At 41.1% G+C, this 25464-nt stretch overlaps 1 protein-coding gene across 4 annotated transcripts in view; it reads left to right on the top strand.

The window, feature by feature from the left end:
* The window catches only part of LOC132985242 (centrosomal protein of 128 kDa-like), a 45280-nt gene that overhangs the window by 6822 nt on the left and 12994 nt on the right, over positions 1 to 25464 (top strand). For 2 of the 4 annotated variants that reach the window (XM_061052520.1, XM_061052519.1), the window contains exons 9-19: positions 350 to 436; positions 1750 to 2149; positions 3445 to 3584; positions 4848 to 4919; positions 5206 to 5391; positions 8287 to 8475; positions 8900 to 9361; positions 12040 to 12204; positions 14743 to 14907; positions 21662 to 21721; positions 24446 to 24638. In XM_061052520.1, coding sequence (XP_060908503.1) covers positions 350 to 436; positions 1750 to 2149; positions 3445 to 3584; positions 4848 to 4919; positions 5206 to 5391; positions 8287 to 8475; positions 8900 to 9361; positions 12040 to 12204; positions 14743 to 14907; positions 21662 to 21721; positions 24446 to 24638 — 2119 coding nt within the window. The remainder of the gene's footprint in view (positions 1 to 349; positions 437 to 1749; positions 2150 to 3444; positions 3585 to 4847; positions 4920 to 5205; positions 5392 to 8286; positions 8476 to 8899; positions 9362 to 12039; positions 12205 to 14742; positions 14908 to 21661; positions 21722 to 24445; positions 24639 to 25464) is intronic. The other 2 variants (XM_061052522.1, XM_061052521.1) reach the window with 2 other exon arrangements.

Here is a 25464-nt window from a genome sequence, read left to right as displayed (position 1 = left end):
ATCTCTTTTACTACTAAAGAGCAGGAGAGGAGTGAGAGCAGAGGGCACATTTATTCCCCACCGATGGGCCCTCTGTGATCTGAATCAAATAGATGATGAGTCACTTGGGTAGATGTTATTGCTAGCAGCCGGTAATTCATCACCACAGTCTGCCCGGAATGAGTGGGAATGAGTGGGATCTAAGCTCCTGAGCAAAATCCAGCACCATGCCACCATGGCCGTAACTTGTTCTGAGAAGAGGGGATGGCAGATGCTGTGATGTAATGGCACCTCTCCTGCACTACTTTCATATGTGTGCTCCTATAGTGATGCATGCTGAAGCCGGTTTATTGTGTTCTTTTACTTTCAGACTTTAGGAAGACGTAAAGTTCAAGGCCATGAGAGAGAGGAGGTCATGACGGATAGGTTCCTGAAGACAGAGAGGGAGAAGTTCAAGGTAATGATATGAAGTCTTGAAGTAATGTTTTGTATTTAAAAAGTTGTACGTTTGGTTCATTATTGTACAGATAGTGAAATAAAAGTTTACCTGTCTCCTTTTTCTGCATTATTTTACACATATAGTTGTCTATAGTAGTTGGCATTCAATTTAGTAAAGGTTGTAAGTGTAAAAAAAAACTTCTACATACACATTAAATAGTGCCACTTCCTTACACTGTTGTAGTTTTCAAATCAAAGTGTAGATGTTGAAAACTTTCAAACCCCTTTCAAAAAGTCTGGATTTCACCCTGCTTGTGCTTTCAAGCACGTCATGTTTGTCCAGCAGTAGGACAGAGGGCTCTGTTAACGGGACAGAGTGGGTAGCAAGTGCGGGACAGGGATTCAACTTTCACCCGCAGGTAAAAGTCAGACAACTTCTAAAGGATTACAATATCTCCTTCATGGATCTCATCCACAGTGACTGGCCCAAATTCAGATCCTGACGCTGAGTCTAACACAAACCATAAAGGATGTATGTCAGTCAGTGTGATTGTGTCTGAGTGAGTGTGTATTAATGAGGTAAATTACAGAAATAAAGTACTCCATGCTGTTCTCTTGGAGTGGTGAAAGGTGGCATTGTGGGGATGGGCTTCCACCCTAAATAAATGCTAGGGGAAACACTGAAGATGGACAGTTAACGTAAATAACGATATGAGCATTTGTCCATGAGATTAGCAGTACTTTCGGTACTGACCAATTACGTATGGGTACAAAAAAAATACCCGTTCTCGTTACCAATTCTTAGTGCCAGGTTCCTGTAAAACATGTGTGACACTGTGAGATTGGTACTAGAGAAACATGCAGTTTTTTTTTGCAGCCATCAAAGAGTTCAGTGTGAGACTTCTTTGAAAAATAAGGTTGAGCGGTCAAACCACTTTATCACAAGTCTTCAACAACTATACAATCTGTTGAGGCACCCAGTAGATGGTACTTCCACAAAACATCTGTGCTATGAAGTAAGTTTATTAGAAGTTCATCCTCCGTTATTTTATCCATGTTTTCCAGGGGTTTTGTGGTACATACTTTGGCTAAAATAAAACCGAACAGTTTTTTGTCTCTTCTAATGTGTCCGTGTGTTTGCACGCTTGTGGAGGGGGAAGTCTTCAAATAATCATCAAATAGTACCTTGTGATTATCAATTTTTATTTTTTTGCTTGAAAGGCCGATCCTTTCTTTCACAAACATCACACCAAGCTCCTGCTGCTTCCTCATGAGTTTCTGCAGCACATGTTCATCATGTATTGTCCATGTATTTGACTCTTGTGCTCTTAGATGGATCAGGAACTGGAGAGGGCTAGACGACTTCTTGAACAGTCAGAGGAGAGCAGAGAGTCCCTTGTTCAACAGGTGTGTTTGTGTCTGTTCAGAATTTACCCAACTGTATATTTAGATGTTCAGTTAACCTCAGGAGACAAAGCAATAATCAGCACAGCCACTTCTAAGAGTACTTCAGTGCCATTTTGCCCGCCCTCAGACAGTTTGATGTCTTTCTTTGTGTCTGCTTACTCGGCTGATGGTCCCCAGGTGGAGGATATGCGCGGTGAGCTGCTGAGGACAAGGAAGGAGAAGAATGAGCTGCAGAGGGCTCGGCTGGAGACGTTTCAGCCCGCTGCTCGGCCACATGGCAGCCACACTGACAGGGAGGAGGGAAGAGGTGGACAGGGAGGCTCAGGTACAGAATGTAGTTCTAGAGATAAACAGGTGCGGAGAAGGCAGAGAGTATTTGGATGCAGGTCAAATGGATGGGTTAAAAGTTTGCTCTGCCAACTGTAACCATAGATAAAAAGCTGATATACTCTTGGCTATTTTTGTGTATCAATTCTTGCTCAAAGAAAATCTCCAGACTGCACACTTTCTCGCCAAATGCTGGATCGAATTTCCTTTAAGGGCAGGAGAATGGGTGAATACAGGTGGGGGGGGGGGGGGAGAGAGAGAACCTTGAGATCAGCTGCAGGGCCAACTGGAGTCAAGACAAAACAAGTTAAATGTTTGAGAGACCAGATCATTGATTGAGCTATAGCAGAGAGAGTGAGAGGAGAAGTATAATGTCAAATATGTGAACCCAAAAGGAGAAAGAAGTGAGTGTTACTAGGAGTAAAGTATTGAAAATTGTACCTAGAAGTGATCTTCTGTTCTTTTGTTGTGATATTGACATGCAGTGAAAGTTTGAAGTCGACAGATTCTTATGAAAATCTCTGATCTGTGAAGTAGGTTCATGTAGAATATGTGATAGAACTGATCTAGATTATTTGTAAACATGTGAATGTCCCTGAGATTGGGTAAAATCTGGTGGAATGCTACATGAAGACATCGACATCACCAATAGTGCCTCGTGTATATCAGCGTCTTTCTTTATGCTTCATTCGCATCACTTCATTCATATTCTGTTCATGTCGATCAACTCTTGGTCTGCCCCAAGTGACAAAGTGGAGATTGACAGTGAGTCGTGCATATGAGCCTTCAACATAGTCTGTAAAGAGGTTAACAGAATTTCAGAGTAAGCAGGTATAAAAAATGTCCTCTCCTCTCCTCACTATTGGTACCAGGTATTTCTCCTAATTTAATTTCCCCAATACAGATTCTACCTCGTCAATGTTGGCAGGTGTCCTGGCCGACCGTCTTAGGAAATCTGACACATCTGCAGCCTGTCAAATAACCACAGTGATGTTTTTCATACTGTCATTGTTTGACATTTGAATTGAGTCAATAAAAAAGGTTTCTTCTGGTCAATCAGTGGTCTGCAGTGTTTACCTCTACCTCCTCATATCAGACTACCTTTCTTGGAAACTAAGCTTAGATCTTAGAAAAAAAAAAGGTCCAGGTACGATTCACAACTGTTCAGAAGGGAAAAACAGAGAGTTGAGTTAAGCTCTACCATGTTGTCGCTATGTACTTTCTTCTTTCAACACGTGAAAATCAATCCTTACAACTAGTTTATCACTTGCCTGCATGTTTTCATGTGTACAGATCGTCTGAGCCTGGAAAAGGAAGTAGCAGAGCTGAGAGTCCAGCTCAGCAAGGCCTCAGTCCTCAGTGAGGTTGAAGAACTGAAAAGGGCTCTGGATCGCAACGAGAGGGCGAGAGTCCAACTCAGCTCACAGGTGGAGGTGTGTATCAAAACATTGTAGCTGTGGTTATTTATGTAAGAGGAAAGGTGCTTATTAGACCCAATGGTGCAGAGAAGGCTTTGCATGTCATTCCTTAGCCATCTAGTCGGCTGTCTTTCCAGTGCGCTCTAAAGATTGAATAGGAAACATTAAGGATCTCTGCTCAGAAACTGACCCCTTTTTCACTTTGAACCGCTTTACAGATGTTCACCCTGAGCGTGGTTATTTCAGTTTGTCGGCCCCCTCTCATCCGTGGTCGTATTCTCCGCCAACTCTACAGCACTTGATCCTCTTAAAATTGTCAGATGAGGTGACAGTTGTAATAGGAGATCAGCAGTCAACCAGCAGTTCTTTATGTTTGTCAAACTGGTGCGATTTGTCACTTCCATCAGTGTAACGAGACATGAAAATGAGAAAGAAAAACTTGCTCGATTCTCTAAGTTTACCAGGGGAATTTAAGGCTCTGGTGGGTATCAATAAAACGTTAGTAGAAATAGCTGCACTTAAAGCATTGGCACATTCCTCTAATCTCTGATGTTTCTTTCACCGACTGGTTTTGAAACTCCCACGCTTCCCTCATTGCAGAGTAGGTGTGAAGCGATGAAGTCGGTGTTTGCGTGTATTACCTGGGGCACCTCTTATGGTTTTCATGTCAAGATCAAACCAGGCGTCGGAAATGTTTCTTTTTTTAACAGTAAACGAGCAAAGATGAAGTATAATGAGGAGAAAAGGCCGGAAGATTCAATTTCTCAGTGACTGAATTTATATAGAGCGTAATAGGTCTATGACTAATCAGTCTATGTCTAATTACTGCTGACTGACAGCCGTATTCAGTATAAATATCCTAACTGCAGCAGGCTCACCTTACATGCCCTTTCTTTCGACTTCAATCAAACTTGAAACTTCAGAGTGATTGTGATTTTGCTGTGGTATGAAGCTAATCCAGTGGAACTCTCCTTTCAGACTGCTTTTCCAGACCAGCCTTGCAGATAATCCAATCGAAGGGGGCTTGTAAACCATGTCTCAACCTTCTTTGACCTTTCTGTCTTTACCTTTTGTCCTCATCTTTGTTTGCTACACCTGCCCTTTTTTTTTTTCTGAAAATCTGCTCTTTTCCCTCTTTTTTTTTTGTCTGTCTTGCTTTCCCATACCTTCACATTCACCCCTCCCTCTCTCTCTCGGTCTCTTCCATTAGCAGTAGAAGCAACTCAAAAACACACACACACACACACGTCCTTGACCTTTCTCTCTTTTATACACCAGGAATTGTCGTCAGACCTGGCGCGGCGGGAGCAACAGCAGCAACGAATGCTTGAACAGTTGAGGGACATACAGGTATTGTATTATTGGTTATTACATCCCACTGTTATTCACCCGTGGTAATTTCCCTTCAAGGACTCCGGACAGGGGGGTGCTTTTTCAATTTCAATTTAATTTGAGAGCACATTGTGTGCGAGTTCACAATAATACTGTGTTAAGACTCGAGAAGGATGCCGTAATGATAATCCACAGAATAAGGTCTGCAAGACATTTAAGGATCCATCCTGTGGTTTTAAAAACACTGATTCAGATTATGAAGAATGAAACTCTGACTCGCTTGTATACTCACTCATCCTCTCAGAGCCGAGGGCAGGCGGAGAGGAGGGAGACAGAGGCATTACTACAGGAAAGCACGAGGAGCAGAGATGAATTGAAGACCAGAGCCCAAGAGGCTGTGCGCCAGTGGAGGGCAAAGTGTAGGAGACTGCAGAAGGAGCTGGAGGAGGAGAGAGCCCAGGCTCAATTTCATACTGACAAGGCCTCGCAGGTCAGTTAACGCACATGCATTAATTACACAACCCAGGGATAGCTTGTCTGTATTTCATGCACTGGGTTGCACCAGCTATGTGAAGTTCAAACGTAGCCTGTTTTGAATATCATTTCTAATTTAAAGGTCACATATTATCCTCCTTTTCAACAAGTTTAAATAAGTCTGTGGGAGGGCTTGTGTGGCTTAGTCTTTCTCACTCCATGCACTATTCAGTGTTTCCCCTAAGTTTAGAGCTCTGGGGGGGCGGGGGGTCCTGCGAGTTGTTCCTGCAACTCCCGTTTCTGAGCGCACCTGAATGCATCTTTCATTGTCTGAGCACCACTGAATGCAGCATTCTAACAGCGCATCCCCTGAGTTACGGCAGAGAGAGAGACATGCCCAGAAAAGTACGAAGTCAACTAAGCGGACTACTTTATTTTCTGATGCTTCTTACAGACTTTTTATTATTGCGTGCACGTCCGTCAGACACAACCACACACACCGAGGCCTCCACTGGTGAGAGTGTGCTCACCTGTGTGCCAATGTGTCTGTGTTTGGGTATGTGTGTGCATCGGGGCCGCCCCCCTAATATAATGGTAGGGAAAACACTGCTATTGTTTACGATGAGAAGGCAGACACAGAGGCAGAACAATCACCTAGCTGTGGGAGTGTCACCCACTTGGGGGAGGGGTTATTGTCCTTTGTGATGTCACGAAGGCTAAATCTCGAAACAGCCAGTTTGAGCACACATTTTCTGAAAACTGGAGCAGACGAAAGATGGAGAGGATGGACTTTTCTCATAATTGGGAGGGTTATAGACAGGTTAGGGACACATATTATTGTTAGAAAAACATGGTCAAGTGTATTTTGCATAATATGTGACCTTTAAGACGGAGTGGTAGTTCTAATGATAATTAAGGTGTTGCTCCAGCTGAGATATTTCCAACGAAGGTCTGAGTTAGAACTTCAGTCTTACACCTAGCTCTTAGTAGGTGTAAATTGTGGTGCATCATAATTTGGTGGAATTACTTGAAGGATGAGGAGGAGCAAAGAGGTGACACAGCTACAAACACTGCATTAAGAAAAGCACTTTTCACTGATTTGCAACAGGAAGTGAAAGTGTCATATCTGCTTACAATCCACTAATGAGGAAAAATATAACGACTCCATGGTAAAACCAAATCCTGACACAATTGAAGTTACATTCCGACTTGTGCCAATGGATGGGTTAGTGTGGACTTTACACCACACCCTAAAACAGAACTTAAACATAGCTGGTGCAACAGGCGGCTGTGCTGTGATGTCAGCAGCCAAAACACACATATACAAGCCATTGTCTGACCTGGTTATTTCTGTTTAATTTCAACATATGGCAAAATGTACAAACACAATAAGCATTCGACCCACAGAATAGTTATATAAAGAACATATTGTTGTGTTTTTTTACATTAGACTGTAAATGGCTTTGTGTCTCTGCCAGTATACCAATCAAACTGCTCAGAACTTTGCTATTTTCTTGTTTCTGTTGGCAGTGCTAGTGATTTCGGCTTATTTAGTTTTACAAAGTAAAAGTTCTCAGTTGTTGCAAAGAATCCAGCAAAACTAAAACAGACATTGTTGGGTAACAGTGGAGCTTATTGAGAAGTTATCAGCTGGCACTGTTTGGTACCTGAAGCTCAAATACATGTCAACTCTACTCATTGGCTCCTTGCTAGCCTGTCTCAAACAATCTGTGTGCCGCTATTGGGCTGGGCTAGTGGCCAGCCAGCTGGCATCACTGTTAACAACAGCTGACTATTTTTGGTTGAGTTTTCCTTGGACTTTGGATCTTGCTTTGCTGCTTTGACTTTGACAGTTTGTTCTAAAAAGTAATCAATAATGTCTGAAATTGAAATGTATTTCTCAATTCCAGTAATGGAATGATTTGTAGGCACACCTAAGGCAGCAGGAGAACTAAACTCTCCCTGTATGTCTGCAACACACCGACTTGAATGAGTGGGAACCAACTAGATTTCCACAGCTTTCTACAAACCACACATGCAGTATTGGAAGAGTTGTGAACACACATCATCATTAAAAAAATGTACTCTGTTACTTAGATGTTATACTATGCAGTGGTCCTTCCTCTATGTTACACTGACTAGAGTATGGAGCACCCTCATGATGACAGAACAAAAGGATTGGATACTAAAGCATTCTTTACTCTGGACATTTTAACCAATACTTAATTGTATGAAAACAGCACAGAGTTTTTCATACCATTCATATAAAAACTCTAAACGAGTATTTTTTAAATTAACTTTTTAATAATGTAACTTAATATGAAGCCAAGTACCTCCTTTGCAAGGTATGTTACAGCACTTATTCTTAGTCGAATACCTACTATTATCATCTGCTTGAAAGTCACCTCCCTGTCATTTCCATCCATTTGAACTGAGTGAGTCACCTCCAAACTCACAGTCAGCAGCCTCCCTCCTCACACACACAGAGGCAGACCCACTCCCACCTGGCATACTCAACGTGACGCGAATTAATTACAAAATCATTTCTGCCCCCTTAATGAATTAGGGGAGAGAATCAAGTGCTCAATTAAATGATTAGGTTCTGAGCTACAGCAAAGTCTTTGCAAATTCCAGTCAAAGCCAGAGTATTAGAAGCAATCTGCCTTGAACAGACCTGACCATTGTCCCTTATCAGAGAGCTGAGTGCCAGCATTTTCCTATCAGTGCGAGAGCTGGTTCTGCATATGTTTCTCTCCCTCTGTCTCTCTGTCACTCTTTCTCTTGCTCTCATCGTTATTGTTACAGCTCCTTTTTTTACACCATCTTCCGCCTCCTCTTCATTTGTCATTCTTCATTTCCCCTTCTCTTTTCCCTCTCTTTACTAACCCCCCCCCTCCACTCCTCCCTCCAGGCAACCAGAGAAAAGGAGAGCTCTCAGGCCCAGCTCAAGGCGCTGAGCCAGCAGGCTGAGGCGGCCCACAGGGAGCTCGCTGAAATCTTAGGCCGTTTGGCCCAGAGAGAAGAAGAACACCACCGCAAGGACGTAGAGCTGTCTGAGACCCACCAGCGCCAGTTGTCACTGGAGCAGGAAATGCGGGAGGTGAGGGGGGTCAACTATCCAGAAATAGAAAAGTGTCTTTCAAATCAGTAGGGACAAAAATGATATGTTTTAATTCAATCAATTAGAATCCATCAGGCCTTATGCGAGACAAGTTCGAGAGTAAAGACCAGTTCATAGGCCTTTTCATAAATAATGCCTGTCAGCATTAATGTTGAATAACATATTTTTATCACAATAACAGCTTAAAGTTTTATGTTTGAGTATGATGTAATCGTTGAAGTTTAACAGGTTGTGATATGCTTTTTAGTGGTTAAAACATTTAAGCATTCTTGTTAAAATCCCAGCTTATCTTCAGCAATGTTCAACTGTTTATTTTAAATAATTTTGTTTTTAAAGTAAAAAGGTGTAACCATAACCACAAAAAGGGGCTTTGATTATCATCTAATAGCGCTCTTCACCCTAGGTGAGGGAGGCCTCAGCTGCCCTGGAGGAGGAGACTCGTCGCCAGGCTGTGGTCCAGTCCAGACTGAAAGAAGAGAACCAGAGGCTGGAAGAAAGAGCTGACACACAAGCCCGTCGTTGTCAAAGAGACCAGGACGCACACGCCGAGCTCCAGGCCGCCCTTAAGCAGATGACCTCAGCCCATGCACAGCTAGCAGAGCGGCTAGCAGAGGGAGAAAGTGTCAAGAAGGAGCTCCAGAAGAGTGCTTTAGAGCTACAGGCCAAGCTGACGGCAATACAAGAGGAGCGCGCTGCTCTGGGTCAGCAGCTGCATCTCGAGAGAGATGTGCATCAGAAAGAACTGGACAGTGTGAAGAAGATGATGGAGGACAGCAGGATGAAGAAGGACAGAGAGGTGCAGGACTTACTCAAACTCTGCCATCAGGAGCGTGAAGAAATGCAAGCACATCTAGATGAGGTTAAGGTAAGGCCTTTTCTACATTCAGTTCTAAAAAGGTTTGAAAGAGCTAGCTCACCAAAGTAACCAGTAACTTCTTGGAGTCTTTACTGTTCTCCTTGCAGCTGGTCCCTGGCAGGAAATAATCTAGCAAATAAACACTTGAATTGTCACAGTCTGAACAAAAGAACATGTAACTCGTTAAAAGATGGGCTTTAGGTGTGCTGTCCTCCCTAGGGATTTTCCTAGAGACTTGTTTTACTGGAGCAGCAAACACAGAAAAACCATATTAGCCTATTTCAAACCATTCATCACATTTTGTTTCTTAAAAAACAAAATTGACGGCTATTTCAAATGCTTCTTAAATGTGTGGCACTGTGAGAAGTGCATTACTCTGCCGGTAAACGACATCAAATTAGTTTGCCTAGTGTGCCTAAAGTTAACATTGCGTGAAGAACCAGCCGTCAGTCCTCCTTGAGGCTTGACATCCATAAGGGAGGGGCCTTGTTGAGCGGCCGGACACAAAAATAAAGATTCATTCATTCTTTTGTTCATTCATGCTTATGCTGCTGAATGTGGTTACTCATCGTTATATGCCAGTTTACCTGAACTGCTCCTGGATATGCCATCTGTCTCTTTTTGCTGATTTAAATCATAGCAGCAGAGCTAGGAAACAAGGTTTAAGTGGCCTACATTATTACAAAATCAAAATAACTAGTATAACTGAGTAGTAATTCTGCTGAAGACAGACGTTTAATTGCTCACATCCCTGGTCCTGTCATCTCTAATATCCAAGGTGTGCAAATTTTCTTTTTGTTGGGTAGAATAATGAAACAGAGAAAATCTTAACTTAGTAATGAGTAATCCTTCCTTTACTGCATTTTTTTTTGCATGTAAAATGTGTTTGTATGCATTATGACTTGTGGTCTGCTTCACATTGTTTTTGTACAGCTATAGACTAAAAGAGACCCCCAGAAAGCCACTGTGTGTTTTCAGCACTGGGATAGTATTTCCTTTGTACAGAGCTAGTTTAGCAATTTCCTCCACTCTTGAAACTAAGCTAACGCTAACAGGACGTTGCCTTTAGCTACATATTCATCATACAGATTTGAGTTGGTATAAATCATTTAGTGGTACACATGACAAGAAAGCAAGCCGATCCAATAATCCCTGAGTGTTCCTTTAAATGTACCTCCAGGCCCCTTTTATACAGCAGAGCTGAGCCTTGGATTAAGTATCAGATGTGACAAATGTGTCAAATCTTCGGAGATGTCAAGGTCATAAACCAACCAAAGAGATTTGTTTTTCTTTGCACAACAGCATGGATCACAGAGTGCCACACTCTAATTGACATTTAGACTATTATTGGCACAGACTTCAAATTCAGCATGGAGTAACATGCCTCAGCCACTAAACATCTGGCATATTTCCGACTCAGCGAGACACAGACAAAAGTCTCATTTAGAATAATTTTCTTCATTGGCCGGGGCTGTGTCCTCTGAGTGTGGGTGAATTGAGGATAGCTGCGCTCTTAATGGTGTGTGGTGCCCTGTGGTTCCTCATGGCCATTCCCGAGCTCAAAGCGTGAATATTTAAAAACCCCTGATATCAGACCTCAGAAGTCTCATCAAGGAGTGCTGGAGATAGGGGACTCCTCTTGACTTATTCTCTGGGCGCCCTGCTCCCCCTCCTTCTCTTCAATATCTCCAATGATGAGCCCTCTTGGGAACATTGTTTCTTAAGGGGCATGGTCCTCCCTGATATGGTTGAGTTTAGCCCATTAGCTGTGCTGAATGGCATTAATATCTGACATAGCTCATTGTAATGGTGTCATTTCCGAGCGCGGTGAGGACAAGGGCGTTTGCTGGAATGTTTTTAAGTAGTAGCCTACGGGTACCGCAGATGTCCCTAAGAAGCCCACCCAATATTCACACAGCATAGCCGGAAGCATGTATTACTGGTTTGATACAGTCAACTGTCTGAAAAAGCTTAAAATATTCTGATTTCTTGTCCTTGTCCTCTCACTCGTGATTTCTCCTCCACTCTATCTTCCCTCTCTCTGTCTCTCTCTGCCTTAATCCCTTTCTCACTGCCTCCCTCCAGTTCTAATTTTGCATTCCCCATCTGTTTTTCCCTCTCTTCTCACTTCCAGCGCTTCTGCTTTTCCATTTTTTTCTTTGTATGTGTCACTACTGTTACTCCAAGTCATCAGTCAATTGCTGTTTTCGACTCAAGTATATCTTACGCTATGTTAAATGATGTTATTAGTATAGATCAGAGGCTAATTTGTGAGGCACGATTTGCTTTTGCAATCTTTAGCTGGACTGTAGACATGATATTAGAGCCTTGTCAGAGGGATTTACCTGGTCTCTTGACCTTTCATTTTCTCTGTTTGCACAGAGTGTCATGTCAGAACTTACCTCTACCTACCTGTAGTGAATTAAGATCCTTTACAAAGCGTTAGGGTCATGTTTCATATGTAGCTTGCTGTGTATAAGATTCACAAAGCTGTATTTAGGTCAGATAAATTACAATTTGATATCTAAGTTACATAATCAGCTCATACTCTTAGTCATTTTAATGACTTAATCAAATAAATAAATTTAGTTTGTTTTTTTTACAGCAAATAAATAAATCATCAGACCTCCATATATCTGAATGTATTATCTGTGTGTCATTCCTTAAACAAATCCACTCTCTACTAGGCAGATGCAGCGTCAGACAAGGAGCTGTGTCGAGCACTGCGCATCAACTTGGACAGGATGAAGGATGAGTGTGATAAGCTGGCAGCTCAGCTGAGCACAAAAGACGAGGCACATGCACTTCTCCAGAGAAAGTACCAGCTACTCAAACAGGAACTGGATGACAAAGTAAGCCCTGCGTCCTCTGCCATGGTTTCCCAACAGAGAGACTAATATTGAATGACGTGATGCTTCCAATAAGGGCGGCGCATCCGCACAGCATATTACAAGTTAGATATCTCTCCGCAGTGGAAGTTTTCAAATTGTGCTGATTCTTTTAATTAACAGATAGACGTAGTTCGAGGACAATTAAGAGAAACAGACATGAGTGCTATCGGCAGCTGCTATAGTTCAGTTTGAAATGACGCATGTTCCTGACTCGATGTGCGGGTATAGAACTAAAGACTCATTTGATAACTTTTAATTGGTTACTTGAAAGGGATGGATATCGTTAGAATTTTATCGACACTAAAATGCTGATTCATGATTTGGTACAACAATAATAGCATGACATTGCAGATGTCTACATCTAACAGACATGAAACATATAACTCTAGATTTTAGCACAATAAGGAGATGATTTTATGTTTGCGTCTCAAGGACACATTTGTAATTTAAAATAACTTTATTTGAAGCTGATACACGATATCCATTTCCATATATACAAATATATATGGAAATATATACGCCATTGTCTGTACACTCCCCAGATAGTTCAAACAAACTCTGACAGTTGCGCACCAACTCTTCTGGTTAAACCTTACTTTTGATGCAACATGAAAAAAACATTCAGCCATTTAATCCTGAAGCCTGATGTAAATCCGTAAGTACTAACCCTCAGTTATATAACCGCAGTTAATAAGCAACATCTCTCTGTTAATAGTGACAGAGTAACAGCCGTCTCGTCTGAACAATGCTCCGCAGGTTGAAGAGGTATCGGTTAATCCCCCGTATTATTAGTAGTAGAAATAAGCCTAATTCTTTTATAGTAATAATCCCCTTTTTATTTTACCCAGACAGATGTGATGTGATGTATAAAGTTAAATTACTGTTTTGTTCATTAAGCCCATACACGTCTGCGTAGCTTATAAGTACTTTTAAATGCTTACTCAGTGTTTCCTGAAGCAGACCGTGATAAACATGAGTCCTCTTTGAGCAGTCAAATGCAATTCTTCTTTCCTTCAATTTTTTTGCTATTTATCGAACACTGAGGTCTGCTCTTAGCTGAGCCTCTGCACACAAACACAAACACAAACACATACACACACACACACACACACACAGGGGGTCGTGGTTGACACTTGCACAGACAGATATCTTTCTTATGCTCGTGTATTGATTTAAAACAGAGGTGCGTACTTCTATAAACGAGCCACAACTTGATAATCCAAACTATTTTGACTGTTAAAGTAAATACATTATGAGCACAGTTTGTCCATGAGCTCAACAGTACTTTCGGTCCTGACCAATCATGCACCAGTACCAAATGATTCTATTAGAGCAGTCAGAAATGTTAATCTACTGATAACCATATATGACCTACAAACACATAATTGTCAAGATGAATCATTTCCACATATTCTTTTTTTAAAATCTGTAACCACTATGGAGTGGTATGACGATAAATACATTTAACTGTTTAAAGAAAGCAGGAGGAGATGTTTCACCAATCAACCAGTCTTTGTTTGAATAGCGCCAGTTCATAGCAAATGTTGTCTTCAGACACTTAACAAAAAGAGCAGGTCAAGACCTAACATTTATTCAAAATGAGCACAGAGTTTGGGAACATTTAGCAAAATAACAGTGACAAAGAAGAGGCAGAAACCATCAAGCAGAACCAGAGCCGTGTTTAAAAGCCATCTGCCACAACTGTGTGGGATAAAAGGGAGATGACAGGTAATTTGATTAAAAAAATATGGCTACAAAAGGAAGAAGCAATATCATACATGACACTGTACCACAATAACATTACTCTCCTTCCTTCCCATACATAGCTAAGATATCTCTTCTGGTCTTGTGATCATATGAACATAAGAGTGGTTCGTAAGCTTAAGTGGTGCAACATCAGCACTATTTTTAGAGGGGCCTTATCAATATGCCCTCAGGGTTTTTTTTTTTGCAGCAGATGGAATTATTGAACCTCTATTCACCTCTCTGACAGGAGCCTGATAAGTTGTTAGGGCTCTTTGGGGGGGATCCATGTATTGATTTGAAATTGGGTGAAGGGAGAAAGGGGGCTTTTATTAATGTAACATGGTGGTGTATTATCCCAGGGACAGGATAATGATCCACGGCCCCTGGGCAGCACTGATCAGATGGTTCCTGTGCCTCGGACATATTGATTGTGTGGGGACCCTGAAACTATTGACAGTGCAGACCAGAGAAGGAAACTTAACTCTGTCTGTTTGTGTGAGAGGAACCTTCATGGCCTCTATGATGCCCAAGGTCCATCTCTCCACGTATGTGTAACTGAATAAACTGTAACAACTACTGGCATGAACTGGATCTCTCTTCTACCTGGATTTTTCTATCCATCTTCAGATAATCTCCTGCCATTACTGTCCTTATAGTGTATTGCAAGATTTCAATTATATATTTATAAACACAGTAATGGCTTTTAATATGCATCTTCATGACTCCCACTCTGCTCTCTCCACTCCTCCACAGGTCAGGTCAGGTGAGCGCAGACGGGCTTCAGAGTCCGAGCTTGTTAAGCTGGAGGAGAAGGTGTTGCAGTTGGAGGCGGAGAGAGAGGCAGTCCTTACCTCTCTGGGGATGGAGCTCGATACGGCTTGCCGCAACCTGGCAAGGAACGGTGAAGACAAACTACAGGTATTTCAATTATTATTATTAACACTTCATATATAAAGAGAGTTTTTGTTGGCTGGTATTTGTCTGTGTTGGTGTGTGTCTGAGTGTGTGTGTGTGCATTAAGAGTTTCATTATGAAACAAAAAACAAACCACTGATATTCCATCCCAAACCAACCAAAGAGTTGGTTCAACAACTCCTTAATAAAAACATTTCAGGTCTATAGTTTACTCAGTAGTCAGGAAGTTGTTATTATGTTCAATGCTCGTACCATTTTTTAATGTCAGTTATTTCATATGAAATACCTATAAGTCACCCTAAAGTGGACCGTTTTTTGAGATAAAATTCCTAATAATATGCATACATTCTGATTAAAGTACATTGGGCCTCACCAACTGATCATAGAAGAAATATCTTCATAAAACCCTCGAACAGGACAGCAGATACAAAGAGAGTGGAGAATATCAGATTTGAACCCAGGCTGTCCGCTTTCAGGGACTGCACCCTCTACAGGGGGCGCGCAAACTATCCACTAGGCCACCGGTGTGCCCACCAATGTTGTACTATTTTGGATTTGATAATAGATAAGAACGAAATCTACCAACACTCAGAGCACTCATACAAACATTTGAGTGCTGAGATGCCAGGGCAAAATGATCGAGTATTATGTTTTTCTTAATTTTGCACCTCATTATTATAAAGAAATTACGTGTGAAAATACATGATTAAATATAGTCAATTTTTAAGTCAATAATGCAATCTCTGGTCTAAACTACAAAATGGTAAATCACAAGTATAAACTCTGCACATAGGTAACTACTTTTAAAAATAAGTGTTTGCAAGAAAAAACGCATTTACAACAACATAACCAACCATTGAGATTAAATGGGTCGTAAAACTCTTTGAAAAATACATCATGATTCCTGATCATATCTTTCCGAGACTGAGGTGACGGTTGATGGTCAGTCCAAGTCACAAAACATTTACGGTAGTCATAATTTAAACATTCTGTCCGATGAATGTACCCACACACTTGTACGGTTCATCCACACACTCCTCCCTGCTTGAAGCTGCTTTCCTCTGCTGCTCCAAGCTAATGAACCCCGCCAGCTCTTATCTGTTCATATAGATTCCCCAATCTGGTCCAGCAGCGCAGCAGCCAGACATGAGAGCCAACGCCTCATCTGTAATCTGTCATGTTGAAAAGAAGTCAAACTCACTAGTGATCGGCCTAATGAGGGGAATCATTAACAGTAAAGGGTATATTAGGTTTCAGTTACCTCCTGGTAGCTTCCTTCCTTTTCTTGAGAAGCAATAATTCATGAAGTTTGTCGACAGTGTTTAGCTGCATGAGGAGTTAAGGATAACCATAGGGCTACAGGCGGTGTCCTGGGAGTTTGCTTTATGTTAAAATTAATAGATCAGCTCCAAAGGATGATTTTGAAAGAGTGGAAATTTCTTAACAAAATACAGAATGTTGATATGTATACACATCTGGATAACAGTCTGAGATAGGAGAGGGAATCACAGGGTAAATTATGATTTGATACGATGCATGGTCCACGATAATGATAATATCATGATACAGAGACTATGATAACTGATATATTGCCAGACAATCATAAAACGAAAAATTGTAATATCTGAATAACTTGAGATTACAAAACGCCCCTTAAGGGATCAAGGTGCACTGTCCAAGTGCAGGATTACTGTATTCATTCACTGCAGTTTGGTGCTTTGCATGCTTCTTCCTTTGAACATCTTTTAACCTTGTGCTTCTTTTTTTAATCCTGCCTCTATGGCCATTATCTTCTATTAATGTTACCGTCTTTGATGTCATAAACACCACAATAAGTAGCGACACAGTGTGTGAAATTGGCCGGGAAATCTGTTTAAAGAACTGTATCACATGAATCAGGATGTTTTGTCCTTTGTGGAGAACTTTTAGTATTGTTTGAGTTAAGTTTTGTTTTTACACGCCACCTCCTGGTTGTTTAAATGTATTGAGCATTGTGAGGTGTGAACAGAAGACCCTTTAAAGAGCCCATATTATGCCCTTTTTGGGGTTCATATATTTAATCCATGTACCTACTAAAGTATGTTCACAAGCTAAAGTTTGAAAAAGTGTCTGTTTTAATGTACTGCTGCTCCATGCACCGGCTCGCTTCTGACTCTCTCTCTAAGGCTCTGAAGTGCCCACGTTCAGAGTCCCCACGTGTGCCAAGTCTGATCTGATTGGTCGGCTCTGCCGTAACTGGTCAGTCGCTCAGCACGATTCTCGGAAATGTCACGCCCCTTTTACCATATTGGGAATGCAGCCACTTTGGCTCCGAGGAGAGCAAAAACATTAGCACCTTAGCACTACTGTGCTACGGCAGGCTACGGCATATCGTGTGCGTGCCACAGAAGTTAATGGACCTGCAACATGAGCTGCTGGGCTTGCCACAACGAGCCAATGGGCTTAGATCAGTGATATCACACTGACAAGACGTCACACTGGCAATTTTTTTTCGAAGGGGGCTAGAACCGAGCGTTACATGCAGCTAATGCTGCAGCTAACAGGAGGAGGTAGGAGAAGCCGCGTTTCCGCGGACTTTGAATTTTTGCACATAGATGTGCCTAAACATGCACAGGACACTTGGAAAACACACTAAAGGGCATATAAAACCAGAAAAAGCATAATATGGGACCTTTAAGAGCGGTGAAGTGCAGACAGCAGCAGCTTCACCTCCTGCAAAATGATCTACTACTATTTAATTGTCTGTAAGTTTTTATTATGTTGAGTTATTATGTGTAGGATGGCAAAATGTAAGTTTTTAAGCTGTTGCCATTTGATTTAAATACATTGATAGCTAGCAGAGCTGTAAGCTAGCAGCATGACTAAGCACGTTTGTGTTAACAAACTGTCGCTTTGCCTGTGCCTTGTTTTCTGTCTTCTTTTTTTCTAATGTACTATGCAACTTGAGCCTTGTTGCAGTTTTTACTAAAGAAAGGAAAGCTACACCTTGTGATAACTGAAGGAATTACATTTGTTAGCTAACTGTCTAGCTTTAAATATCTGCAACTCATTGCAAGGGGAGCATACGGGACATTATATTGGCGTGTCAATAGTTTGTCCCACCCCTGGTCTTAAATTGCTACATCATGTGGGAAACCATGTGTTGGATTACTTCCCTGGGTTTTTTCTCTCTTCTCTCACTTTTGACCTGTTTCATGTCCTCTTTTTTTCTGGCTCTACTGGCTCAGTTCAGTTCACACCATGTAATTGCAAAATGTTTGTGTATGAACCTAGCCTGGGACATTTGTCAATTGTTGTCCTCTCCTCAATGTATCTCATCTCCCTTTTCTTCAAGGTGTTCTACACAGTGCTTATCTCTATGAAAACATCTTGCTGGTCCTTCTCAGGTGCTGGTAGTCTACAAATCTCCACCATGTGCTTCACTCTATACGTTTGCATCTTTGCCATTTTCTAAGCAGGAGGGGAAACAAACAAAACTGTAACCAAAGACACACAGTCACAGATTTACTCGCTGTCTGTAAAAGGCATGCAAACCATGTAGTCGTGCGTTTAAATTAGCAGTGGCAGACACTTGGATTCCTTACTCATGCTACAGAGAAAATAGTGGCATTTCTTTCACTTCAACCCCACAGACAGCACTTTGAACTCCCAGCCTACTTGTTCAGTTTTTCAACAGTTTCACCTCCTTTTTGTCTGCTGCTGTGCGGAGCTGCTTTGATGGTTCAGCAAAAAGTAAAGAGAGCGAGAGGCACAGAGGCATGTTTTATCCTCCCACACAGTCACACGCTCTGCCATGCGGTTGTAAACTCCCTGAGACGGGGACCTCTGCACAGCAGCACGCCGTCGCCGTTCTTTGAGCTGTCGGAGCAACAACTTGGGAAATTCGGTTTGCTTGGATCTGGTATTGAGTGACAGCTTGAAAAAGTTGCTTGACACCTGTGCAGTGACAATGTTGTTTGCCGAGACTCGGGACTGAATAGGTCCAAAAAAAAATCCTGCTTAGTGCTTTCCATGTCTGTTGATCATGCGTAAACATCATGCCACAAGGGTGCACTTGAAGAAACACTTGCACTTTTTTGTTGACTTTGTTCACAGCTGTGTTTGTGTGCATGAATTTACTGTTTGTTATGCTTTCTGGCTTTTTTTTATTTTTACTCTTATAGCTGGATTGGAATTGTGGATTTTGCACTCTGTTCATGATTTATTGAGGTTCCAGGATGCCTCCCTATGAAAGATGTGCACAATCCTCTATGTAAAGTTTGGTCATCATGGGACAGAGAGGCAATTATTTAGTTAAGCAAGGCAGCTTTTGAGTTTCTGTATTCCATATTAGTTGCACTGTATTACACTCATTTTTCAAATACTTGATTCTCATAGGCCAGCTAGCTTAAGAATAACAAATAGTTTCTATAAAGAGCGGACAATTGCTGGGGACCTGGCTCTAATCACTGACTTTAGAGGACCGACTGTCTTCATGTAAATCAGCTGAAAGAATTCTGAGCAATTTGAAGGTGGTCTGTTTACTGTAGGAAAGAAGAAGACCAAAACTTTTGTAAAAAAAACAGGAGGGATGGGTCATGATTTACAAACATCAAATAGTCTTGAAATTATTTTTAAAAAATGTTTAGGGGCACCTCAGTAGTGCTCAGGAAGTGAACGGGCACCTCTCCAGTTACCAGACCAATTTCCAGATTTGTTCTGCACCGGGACTTGAACCCTCCGGTTCCCAACCCAAGTCCCTATAGACTGAGCTACTGCCGCCCCCAAGAAGAAGAAAGCATTAGATTCAGGTGACACAACTGTAGCGTTACAGACTGCGGCGATGCTAAGAAACTAACTAGAATCTCTTTTTTTCTAACTAACTAATCCTAAATTCAAACTGTTTCATTGATAAAGAAGATTCAAGAGAATGTTAAGATTCACTCAGTATTTGTATTAGTGGATCATTCTAACCCTGTGTTCAGACGAACCAGTCCCCCAATATATTGATATTCAGTAAAGACTTTGAACCTGGCTCAACTTTTGTCATTGTACTGCAGTGAGCACTTTGTAACATGAACGGAGTATTCCTTTGTTCAACCTGAAAGATAAAAGAATAAAGAGCATGACAAGTTTCCAAGGCACATTGTTCTGGTACCTGAAGCAGCACACCCACAGCTGTTTTTCTTCTCTCTTTGAAAGTCTGTAAATGCACTCCTAGTCTTATGTGAGCAATTAGTAAACAATGAAAGAAAGCCACCATTATTGGCCAAACCTGACAAAGAACCTTTATTATTTTCCTGTTTTAGATTCAACCCCTCTTTTAGTTTGTGGTGCTGCATGCCCAGTGGTCCTTTGTTGCAAATTCACAGTCATTCCCCATTATTTACCCAGATTTCTTGTCCATTTCAACCATAGACTGTACAAAACATGGACGTATGGTCTCAATGAAGTCACCAATTGGTTACTGAAGGGGAGTTTTAAATCTCAGTGATGAGGGTCGCCATATTGAAAATGCTGTCTCAACCTAAATTTCAGCCAACCTTGTAACAAACAGAGACGAGGAGCTGAGCCTGAAGCGTCCTAGCAAACAGCTCCAATGCACCTGCTTGCAGTCATATCAGTCACACCTCTATTTGTGCAAAACTCTTTCCCTTCATAAAACCAAATGGATGTGTTATTAAAAATAATTCACCTTAATACAGTGTCTGCGAATAATGACATGAGCTTTTCAGACCACAGTTGTTTTTTACAGGTTTATTTCTGCTGCCAAAACACATATTTTAACCTTCCAGGGTTTTTGCAGACAGCCACAAGTGGACACTCTTATTTTTTTAATACCAGAAGTTGCTGCTTGGTTTCAACAGTGTAACTCTCTGAAAGAATAGGAAATAATGACCTGCTGCTCAATGCTGCAGTAGTTAAAGTGCAATCATAATGGCCTCTGAACAGACAGAGACCTGATTGGCTGCATTGTGTGACTGTTTGTTGACTTTTAGGTATTGGCAACCACATGTTTATCTCTTCATGTGAACAGAGCTGGTAATGATGCATAGAATACTTGATTAACCTTTGGTTTGATACATGGAGCTGACATATATGTCAACAGTGAATTATTGCTAAGGTGTGCTTTCAGCAGAGTGCCATCTAGTTATCTGACTGTTTATCTGTGTATCCCAGTGTCCTTTTGTCTTAAGAGTGTTTATGGTGTGTGTATGTGTCTGTGTGCGTCAGCAGTCATTAGGAGTTGGCAGACAGTCAGTTTGTATTGCTGATGCTGACAAGCTTGTCTGGGAAGGATGGAACATACTCCCTGAGCTCATTTTTATGACACACACATAAAACTTCCGCGTGCAAGTGTGTGCGCACACACCAGTGTGTGTGTGTGTGCATGCACCAGTGTGTGTACTGTCACAGGCAGTTTAACAAACATGCAAGTCAATTTAAGTTGGCAGAGGCACTTCTTCACAAAAGTTAAGGGTTTAACAGGAGGCTGTTTTTCTCATTTTCATCCTGTTGTTTGTCCATCCATATTTCGATCACTTTTTTCTCTTTTTCTTTTTACTTTCGATAACACCTTCTGTCTCACGTCTTATAAATCTTTTGGGGTATTTTAAGACAAAGAACTGTACACTCTGAAAGCCTCTACTAGAAAATCTCTTAAGATTTGCACTTCTTATTGTGGATTTGTTTAAGGAATTGAAGTAAGAACTGAATTTTGACTACGCATGCTGACAAAGACTCCAATCTGTATGAATCTCTGTTCTGTTTCTAACAGGCCATCTCCCAGAAACCTGGATTAGTGAAAGACCCTCACCGCTGGCTGGCTGAGACAAAGGTACAGTATGATGAGAACATGCTGTAGTGCTGGGATTTGTCTACATAATTCACTATATAAATGAGAAAACCCGAGATAAGCATATCACACTTTATCCTGTACTGTACACGGTATCACAATCATCATCATTGTTGTCAACTTTAAATTATACGTGAGATCATTTCGGGGTGATCCTCAATACACAAAAGGAAAGAATATGTAAACGCAACACATATTAGAAACAGAACAGACAATAAGTGGCCATAAATAAGATTCTAAAACTCTTCTCATATTTAAAGTAATAATAAAGGGTATGGCTTTTTACAGATATACGCTGATATTTCTAGATGTATTCACCAGTCAAATAGCATTTCATTTGAGTATCATTATATTACACTAGCAGTTCTCTCTCAGGCTGTCACCAGCAGAGTGTGCTGTATAGATTATAACGAGCATTATCACTCTGACCTGTCTTCATTATATATATTTCCACAAGTGTTTGATAACTGCATTTGAGGAATCAACACACTAAATGTGTTTATCTATATCTATCAATCTTTAAAGATCGAAGATAGATCTAAGAAAGTTATCAACCAATATATCAAGATTGGATTTTTTCTCTTCCTAATATCGCTATCGGCCCCAAAAATCCATATCGGATGGGCACCCAGTTGTAAGCATGTAAAAACTTTGACCAATGTCGTGATACGAGGAACCAGTTTGATGAACCAATCAGGCCTCCCTGTCTCCCTGCTCGTTCTCTACCTCTTGCGTGAACCAGCCCACACTCAAAGCGCGTCACAGATGACAGAGTTTATTCTGTGAGTTTGTTGTTTGACAAGTGAAATAGCCACTTTTTTAAAAACATGTATTATGATCAAGTTTAGTGTTTACTTACCGCTGAATGATATATGAGACGATGTCGTTTCTACACAATGTGGTGCAGAGGGAAGGGGCTGGGTGTAGACAGAGCACTTTCAAAATCATGCTAGTTTTTTTTGAAAAATGACCAACCCTGCCTTTAAATATGAATCAATGAGTTTTTAATGCAAACTTAAAACGATTGTGCGATGGACGCCATGTTGTATTGTTGCTTGTTTAAACACAGTGGCTGCAGATGACCTCTCAGAAAGGAGCACTAACTACTGAATAACTCCCTTTGTACATCTAAGCACTGATGTGTGAGAGCCAGCAGTGTTCATCATGAGGTTCAGGGATTTGCAGAAAAGTGTCTTTTCACAATGGTCATAAGGGAAAGGGCTATTTTAGATCTGACTACATCATTTCACATGTTGTCATTCATGTAAGCCAGTATGATGGAGGTTGTGATGCTCCAGTGAGGCTCTTTAATTGATGGGACTTGGTGAAGCTGTTTTCTCTTAATGCGTTCTCGTGTCTTATTTCCTCTTCAACAATAATGGTTCTTTCTTCTATCAAAGACACATCAGCACCCATTTAGTATAGTAATGATGTTTTGTGCAAAAGAAACATGTGATTATGGCTGTGGCGATGATCCATGATACTGTGTTAAACTGTGTTTGCACAGTTCCTGGTGTTTATCAGCCTAATATATATCTGCTGTCATAACTGCATTCAGAGCACAAAGCATTCCCAGGAATAAAACACGAGAGAACAAGAGCAATAATTAGCTCCCGTGTAAGCAGTTTGTTGGTAAATTTGAAATGATTTACAGACTTAAGGAGCACGTTCAACTCCCATTTAGTCAATCATTTTAATGACTTTTACAAGCCTTTGAATACAACACTGTAAGCATATTTACATTACTGGTTTAAATAACAGTGTTCTTAAGTTGTGTTGCTGTATTTGTCTTTCTCTAAACTTAAGCTTCATACCACGGACAAGGTCAGAGTCCCCAAATACTCATTTTAAAAAAAGTAATGGTGAGAATATTTTATGTTCCAAAGGATTTAAAGAGGATTTTAACTTGCAGTTTCAGCCGTACTAGAGGAGAAAGCCCAGCAGAGGAATTCAGATGTAAATTGTTTTATGGAATGATTTCTCTTTTAAAAGGAAATTCCATCATGATTTTCTTGTACCAGATAGTTTTTAGTACGTATTCAAAATCCCGTTTGATCCCTCCGCACCTTTAAGCATCCAGATATGAGAGAAACCAGATTGGAGTACATTGCTGTATGTATGGTTAGAAATGTCAAAGAAACTAGTCTGAACTCAAAAGTATCACGATAGGATCTGAGGCTTTCGTCTTTAAAACCCACAAAGTTGATCGCCCTGCATACTTCCCTAAAAGTGGAATGAAACCTTTTCTATTCAAAGTGGCACAACCCAGGCTGAGTGAGCTGGACAAACAGGGAGACCACACAGTTTTAAAGTTATTTAAGCGATCATTTATTGAAAACTAAGTTAAAACATACTAATAGAAGAATCTGCAGTCTGTAAATCAGTGGTGACCGCAATGTGTGTGGTGTTGTGGAGGCAAAACAAAGACCATGAACTAAAGTTAGTGTTGACAAGAGAGAGAGAGAGACTGAGAAGCCATCTGAAACACCCAGGCCCAGCCTGTCCAGTTGCATGACATCAAATGAACTGGCTCCGCCCCCTTACGACCTGAAGACAACCTGATTGGGGAGAGATACAAGGCAACAAGAGGAGCACTGGCACAGTCAGGGGTCATCACAAAAGTTTTAAAACAACCAACAAAGCAACGCAACCACTGCCAAAAACTATACAATTTAGCATTGATTGTGATTTAATCTACTCAACCAGACAAAGCTACGCTGGCTGTGTGAGGAGGTGCGCGAGTGCAACACCAGAGAACAGCGCCAAAGGAAGCAGTATCAGCAGACCAGGGATCAGTTCAAGGCCCTGAGGCAGAGCCGGGACTCGGAGCAGGCGGCTCTCCAGCTGCGCCTGGACCAACAGGAGAAGCTGCTGCACTCCCTCAGCACTGAAAAGAGAGGTACAATAACCCTGTTTGATTAGAGAAAGACCTTTCATCCTTATTTTACCCACATTGAGGAAGCAAGTGGGAAGGCAGCGTAGGATTTGTGAGTAAGGATGTGTGTGGTATTTTCCGCTTAAACAACTGTGCTGATGTCATCAAAGGAGGCCAGTTAGTCACATTCCCACTCCATAATAAATGCTATAGCACAGAATCATGACTAATCAGACTGTGTGATCTTTATGAGGCAGCTAGTAATACCTGATATGAAAAAACATTGGACAAGAAATCCTTCTGTTGAATTGACCATGTTAAAATCAGTGTGAACGTAAATCACAGTCGCTGACAGTTGCTCTTTAAAGTAATTTAAATATATTCACAGAGTTGTTAAGAGCATGAACTAGCATAATGACTTAATATCGGTGTGAGTGTTCTTTGTCCAGTTTGTGCCTCAGTATCGGAGTCATTTTCTTATAGACCATACTCTGTCTGGTAATGGTTACATATATTTAAGTAAGTCTTAATGTGTGTGATATTTAAGACTTCTTTAGAAAATGGACTTATTTTACTGTCTCAGGTCCCTTTCTTAACAAAGTGTCTCCTAATGCGCTGTAACCGCCGGAGGAAGAACAACTTGTTTTGAGCTCATCTCGTGAACAATACAAGAAAATGAGCCTAATTTGTGTTCCATTAACGGAGAGATAAGAGGGTGTAAAGAAGCAGTGAGACAAAAGAGGGAGAGAAGGGAGACATGGAAATGTAAGACCCCTATACACAAAGGAAGTTATCTAACTGTAGTGATACATTGTTTTATTTTGACCTGATCATTTTGGAGCCAGAGCGC

The sequence above is a fragment of the Labrus mixtus genome, chromosome 12 (genome assembly GCF_963584025.1).
Source record: "Labrus mixtus chromosome 12, fLabMix1.1, whole genome shotgun sequence".
NCBI lineage: Eukaryota > Metazoa > Chordata > Actinopteri > Labriformes > Labridae > Labrus > Labrus mixtus.
The sequence above is the reverse complement of the archived record's forward strand: the minus strand, read 5'-3'. Positions and strand labels throughout refer to the sequence as shown.